The following is a 6,871-nucleotide window of genomic DNA, read 5'->3' on the forward strand; positions in this document are numbered from 1 at the left end:
TGATTTGGACATGAGGTTTGCATCGTTACAGAGTTTGCTATTTGAGAGTTAATTGTTCCAATGGTCATTGAATTTAGGTCCATGTCTTCAATTGCTCACTGAAATTTAAAATATAGAATTTTGGTTACTGAACTTAGGTTCATATCTTTGATTGCTCACTAAAGTTTAAAATATCGAATTATGGCTATTGAATATTGAAAAATATTGGACATTACTCATTAGGATAACTTTCGTCTCAAATTTCTAACAGAATTGGTCACGTGGCTGACAGAATGCACACTTGGCGTCCCATCACATGTTAAACTTTGAGATGGTCGAATTTTGGCAACTAAACTTTGAAAAATGTCTTATATTACCCACTGAATTTTGAGGTAGTCAAATTTTAGCCATTGAACTTTAAAAATCGACAGACTATATATATATATATATATATCTTCTATTGCTCACTATAAACTTGGATTTAACCAAACATCCATACAATAAAATATTTTACACAAATTTTTAGCAAATGTGTCGTTAAAAAATTGGATGCCAAGTTTTCAATTAAGAGAACATACTTGTTATCTTACTTATAGAGTATCCACAAATTATTTCGGTGGATACTTTCCAATCTACTTTTATGATGTCGTTGGAAATCATATAAAGACAATTCCTATGTCCTATCGAGACGGAATTTGTAACTCGCTCTCCTCTTACCTAGTAGGCAAAGATTGACCTTCACGGAAAGGAACAAGAAATTGAACAAAAAGTCGTCGAATTGGCTTATTTCTTAAGCATACCAATTGAAGTCTTTTGAGCTTACGTGTAAAATATTTTATTGTATAGATGTGTAGTTAAATCCAAGTTTATAGTGAGCAATAGATGACATTTTTCAAAGTATAATGGCCAAAGTTTGACGATTTTTAAAGTTCAGTAGCCGAAATTCAACTATCTCAAAGTTCAGTGAGCAATAGAAGACATTTTTCAAAATTTAGTGACTAAAGTTCAGTCATCTCAAAGTTTAACAGCATGAAGGGGCAGGCATCACATGTACATTCTGTCAACCACATCACCAATTCCGTTAGAGGTTTGAGACGGAAGTTATGCTAGTGAGTAACGTACAACATTTTTAAAGTTCAGTTGTCAAAACTCAAAATTTCAAACTTTAGTGAGCAATTGAAGATATAGACCTAAATTCAGTGATCAAAACTCGATATTTTAAATTTCAGCAAGCAATCGAAGACGTGGACTTAAGTGTAGTGACCATTGGAATAATTAACTCGCTATTTGATTACAAATTGTAAATTCCTATAAAAGGCATCATCACAGAAGCAACCCACAACTTGCCATTTCTCTCCTCGACTTCGCTTATGAACCTCAGTGTTTTCCCTTCAATGTCTTCAAGAACCCGCAAAATTGTTCCTTCCTTGCTTAGTTTTACAGCAGTTGCATGGGGCTTACCTCCAACTAACAAGTAGTGCAGTTGCGGGAAGGTCAGAGGTAGCTTTAGTAACATTTTCCCCAACAATGAATTGTGAAGTGTCCATTTTGCGATGAGTGCTCTCTTTGAATGCAGAGCGACCCAATAATCACCGTCTGAATTTCTTCTAATGTTGTCAGGAAATCCTGGTACCTCCACAAATGTATCGTGTTTTCCAGCATTCGGGCCCTGAAGCCAAAACCGTATTATTCTACAAGTAGTGGTTTCAGATACTAATGCGAAGGAATGATCGTCGCTCAAGGCTACACCATTGGGAAAAGCAAGGCCTTGTAGTAAAACTGTCACATTTTTGCTTGATATATCATATTTCATGAGCCTGCCAGTCCTGTCTACGGTTAAAACAGATGGGATGAATTCCCTGGATACAACATGAAAATCAGAGTAATTAGTTTGAGAATGTAAAGAGCTAATTTTCCTTTTTGCAAGTCATTTGGGTTAAATATCTGAAACTGAAGTGATTTACTGATTGAAATTAGATCAAGATCTAAGTTTATAGAACGTCCAGGACATATTTTATACGCTGTATTGGGTAGGCCGTATGATAAACAAGATTTTATTTCTTTTTCTTCAATTCATCCAATTTCATTAGATCCAAAGTGTGAAAGGGTTCCGAAAGATGAACAAGATATGGATACATCCAACAAGAATTCATTCTTGAACAAAATTCCACATTTTGATTTATTTCATCTGCAAATTGACTTCAAATTTCTGTTACTTCTCAAAAGCAAAAGAACTCTCTACTTCCAGGTAAAAGAACCGTAAACAAAGATCCACTATGGTACTAGGTATTAGAGATACCCATTTTTTTCCCCATTTGAAGCCATTTAAAATATTGTTTTCATCAAAGGATATATATCAACCAAAAACTACTTTAGATTAGATAAGAATTTCGTTCAGCAATAGTCTTGTAGGTGGAACTTGGTAAAAAAAGGTAAGTACCTTCTATGAAATTTGATGCTGCTATCCGTGAAGTAGATAACATCGTTTTCCTCATCAATGTCCATGTCGTTGGTGAAGTGAAGAGACTGACCATCAACTTCTGTTAATAGTTGAGTAGCCAATCCTCCAGTTGGGCCCACTACTTGGAGGCCTAAGTAAGCATCAGCAATATAAAGATCTCCAGTTTTCTTGTGAAACCGTAGTCCCAATGGCCTTCCACATATGTGCTCCATTTCTGGAGCAAATGGACGATAACATTCCTTCCTACGATAGCAACATCAATTACGCCAAATTTAAATTTAACAGTAGTGCCTCTAATTGTAATAGACTCAGAGATTTTAAACTCTATAATGTGAGTATCCTGAGATGAACTTGGCCATCCACCTTTCTATTTTGCTTATACGGAAATAGATGTCTGTTTCAACTTCGGCACCTGTAACTAGAAGTCCCTTTGTACTTGATTTTTTTCAATATGAACAAACTGGAAGCCGTTCGTACTAAATCCTACACCAGTTCACAAAATAATTTTCCTCTTCTAGCTGTTCCTAAATCTCTTTGTTCTGGCATGTTACTACTGTCATGATGCCTCAAGATATTTAACAAATTCAGACATATCATAAGTGCTTAAAGGTTCTTTACCAAGAGCACATTTGGCTAAGCCGGAAAATTTTCCTTATAAGCGAATAAGTAAATTTAAATAAATAATGTGTTCAATTGCTCAATGTTTGAAATACATAAGTTACTTAGCTTACCAGTGAAGCAAGAGTTACTTTCCAAATGATTATCTTTTTTTGCTACTTCAAAGTAAGAAAGACACATTGAGTGCAAACGTGTTTGGAAACAAACGTTCTTATTAAGCTTCACCAAAAATGCATCTTTTTTTAATCTCTCAACATTAATCCCAATTAGAAACCTCCAGGCAAGCTACTCTAAATTAAATGGAAATTTTTAGATGATAAATGCAAAGATATGCTCTCTCATCTGCAAAGCTTCATTTGTTTACTCCTCCCATATTCATGACATTGTGCAAATCTAATGAATTAAGATGAAAATCAAAAACAAGCAAAGCAAATGCACAAATTTATAGTTACCACTTCTCCTTGAATATTTTCACCATAACAGAGTAGAGACTACAACAAAACTTGTTGAAGTCCTGGTACAGAAACAATATTAAAGCAACCTGGTAATCGAGGGAAAATTTGGATAGTTTACCTCCTATTCTATTAACTTAGCTTAATAACACTCACTTAAAAACCCAATTTGTATTTTCCCTCAGTTTCATCGCCAGATACAATCACAATTATCAAACAGGGCGTAAAATCCGAGGTTATTTAATGGGTTTACCTTTGTGAGGAAGTGACTGCAAATTCAACCCAGACATTAGAATCATCGCCGGTTTTCCACTTGAGAATCCGGCCATCAGCGACACCGGTGTAGGGACCTTCTCCATTGGAATCAAATGCAAGACTCTCCGGCCCCACTGCTCCGGATAGGTGAATCCGTTCAGCCAAGTGGAGCAAGTCATCCGACCCGGGTATAGTGGGCGGGAAAAACACAGTTGTAGCGATTTCTCCATAGTGAAAAGCTATGGCTGCTGAGAGTACTGCCAGTGCTATTGCAGTCAAGATAAGCTTTGAATTCATCATGGCCATGGTTTCTCTGGGATTGTTTGAAATGAGACTTGCAGTGCTTTTTAACTGCCAAGAAAGCCGGGCCTTTTTTTTCACAAGTTTCTTATGGCCCTAATTAATGGAAAATAAGGGGATGTTTGATTGTCATTTTTAGGTGAAAATGTATTTTAGAATAGTAATTTAATGAAAAGTGTGTGGTTAAAAAATAAGGAAATTTTTTTTATTTACGTATAATATTATTTTAATATAAAATATGTGGTTAAAAAAAGAGAGAAAAATACATTTTGAAAAAAAATGGATATCAAACGAGGGCTAAGTAAATGTTTGGTGAGTTCAGCCATCCCTAACTCTACATCAAAATTTTAGATATATTTTACACTATTTTATGTCAAATTATATATCAAATTAAAAATTATCTCTAATCGTTACATCAAAATTTATCCCAAATGATCAGTATTTAATCATTTTCTTCTCTTTTTTATTTGAAAATTTATTTCTTTATTTATTTTACAAATACATAAATTAATAAATAATTACGTTAGACAAACGAAAATTATAAAATTCATTAACAAATATAAAAATTTATTTATTATTATTAATCATTATAAGAATTATAAAAATAAAAATTTATTGTATTAAGAATACTAGTCTATGTTATGTGCGATGCACGAGTTGTGCATGAATTATGATTTTGTTAGCGTATGTATTGAATATGTTTGAAAATATATTGGAAGATGGAATTATTGGCAAGGAACTAACCAATGAATAATTGAGATAATAGTATACATATTGATGTGTTTGATTATGATTTGTAAATTTGTACATTCATCGTAATTAATCATGTGTTTGTATTACAATCAATGATAGATAAGAGAGAATAAAAATTAACTTCATTACCATCATTAATTACAGAGTATAGCCAAGATAAAAATAATAATGAATGGTTTTGAGATGGATGATGTAGGGATTACATATACATCATTTGTCATTACTTTTTTTGTTTTGCAATTTTTTATCAGGAAATTATACATACTTAACAAAATAGAATTTCAAGATCAAATTTACAATGAAGACAAATTTCACAAATCGAAATAACAAAAAATTTACAAAACCACACAGCACTCTTGTCAAAATATTGGTTTTACGGAAAATATTTCGACACCATTTACTCTAGTTTTTCTTTTTGAGCAAGTGGATTTGAGTCTGAACATATGTTTTCATCACAAGTCATTTCTGAGCTGGAACTCTCATTGGAAGATTTGAAAAGGGCTTTTTTCGCTGGAGGTGACCAATCTTCTTGATAGTCTGTACTAACGTTTTTCCCAACATTTTTTCCAACTGTTGTAACCACAACTTGACTGTCAACGTTTGTTTGGATTTTTGGTTCAAGACTTGCATGATCAATATTTGCTTGAATTTCTTGTCCTGGACTTGGATGGTCAAAGTCTATTACAGAGATGATATCAAATCTGTAACTTGATGAATTAGGTTCATTTTGCAATGCTTTCAAGTAGAAAGCTCGTTCAGTATCCTGCATTTTTTTAATGGTTGCTTCGAAATTTGTCTTTGAATCCTGTTTTAATTTTAAATTGTATTAATATTATTTTACTAAAATATGTACTGAATGGCAAAATGTTTGAAACAAGTTCGATTTCTTACAAATTTGGTTTCCTCCATCAAAGACTCTGAAATTGTAAATAATAGTTTCTCAGCTGGTTCACCAATTGCATTTGCACTAATTGATCCCGTGACATCTGAAAGCTGCACATATGCTCTAACCCTAAAGTGAAAAAGAAATTAGTATTAATAGATGCAAGAGCAATAAAGAAAAGTAGAAAGGTGTAAAAAATGAAAAGTAATTAATTGTTAGTGTATTTTACAGAGGTATAGCTTTGGAATTGGGATTTTTGCAAAAAATACAAAGATATGTTTCTCCAAAATCAACATTCGATCATCTAAAACAGTTGTTGCAGGCCATGTGCCAAGATTTGCTATCAATTTTATCTGTTGTTGCTGTGCCGTTTATCCAATAAAACTTTTGCTGTTACAGTATGGATATACTTAGAGAAATTACAAGAAAAAATAAATAATTCGATTGAGTGTATCTTGTAATAAATATCTTTATATTAGGAAATAAATACAGATTGAATAGCATACGTAACCCTAATATTACCGCTAGAAGGCGTCCCTGAAGATTTTGAATAGGAGTGAATTTACTTCGTACAGGTGGAGAAAGATTCGTGGGGCTTTTGTCCATGTATGATTTTTTGAATACAAAATCATCTATTTTAATGGAATTTGTTCTTACCCTAATCAAAAGACATGAAGATAATTAGTAACTCTAATAGTAATGTGTGGAAAAATAATCGAGAGGAAGAAAAAAAAGAATAATAAAATATAGCACTTTTTACATATCATTCTGTCATTTGTTTTACTGCGTTGAAAGGCGTATTTATGAAGAAAGTGGAACGGACTTTCGTGGACAATTTTAAACCTATATAATATCAATATGGCGAATGTGTAAATGATGTAATATATACCTTAAGAGAAGTTTAAATAATACAATAGAACATACCAAAGAACGATGTAACCTTTAGACGGGTTGCGAAGGTGACTGGCCTTTTATCAATAATGTTTGCTATCAGTAAGCATTCTCTGTCAACAAATGAATCCCAAAGCATAAGCACCATTGTTTTGAAATTCATGTCTAAAAGTATGATATCTTGCAATCAAGTTTGGTTGCCATCTTTGGATTGAATCAATTGTTTGGGTGTCATATCAACTGCAACTGCAAGTATATCTGCAAATTTGAAATAAGCCA

The 6,871-nt window shown here is 33.0% G+C and overlaps 1 protein-coding gene across 1 annotated transcript; it reads right to left on the minus strand.

The window, feature by feature from the left end:
* Nucleotides 1-1,135: 1,135 nt before the first annotated feature.
* On the minus strand, nucleotides 1,136-4,143 carry LOC111391179 (protein STRICTOSIDINE SYNTHASE-LIKE 10-like). The gene is made up of 3 exons (XM_023016334.1): nucleotides 3,764-4,143; nucleotides 2,420-2,683; nucleotides 1,136-1,838 (listed from the first exon to the last, which is right to left on the minus strand). Exons 1-3 carry the CDS (start codon nucleotides 4,069-4,071, stop codon nucleotides 1,271-1,273), a joined length of 1,140 nt encoding a protein of 379 aa, XP_022872102.1. The 5' UTR covers nucleotides 4,072-4,143; the 3' UTR covers nucleotides 1,136-1,270.
* Nucleotides 4,144-6,871: the final 2,728 nt, after the last annotated feature.

This window comes from Olea europaea, unplaced genomic scaffold (assembly GCF_002742605.1).
Source record: "Olea europaea var. sylvestris unplaced genomic scaffold, O_europaea_v1 scaffold760, whole genome shotgun sequence".
Lineage (NCBI taxonomy): Eukaryota > Viridiplantae > Streptophyta > Magnoliopsida > Lamiales > Oleaceae > Olea > Olea europaea.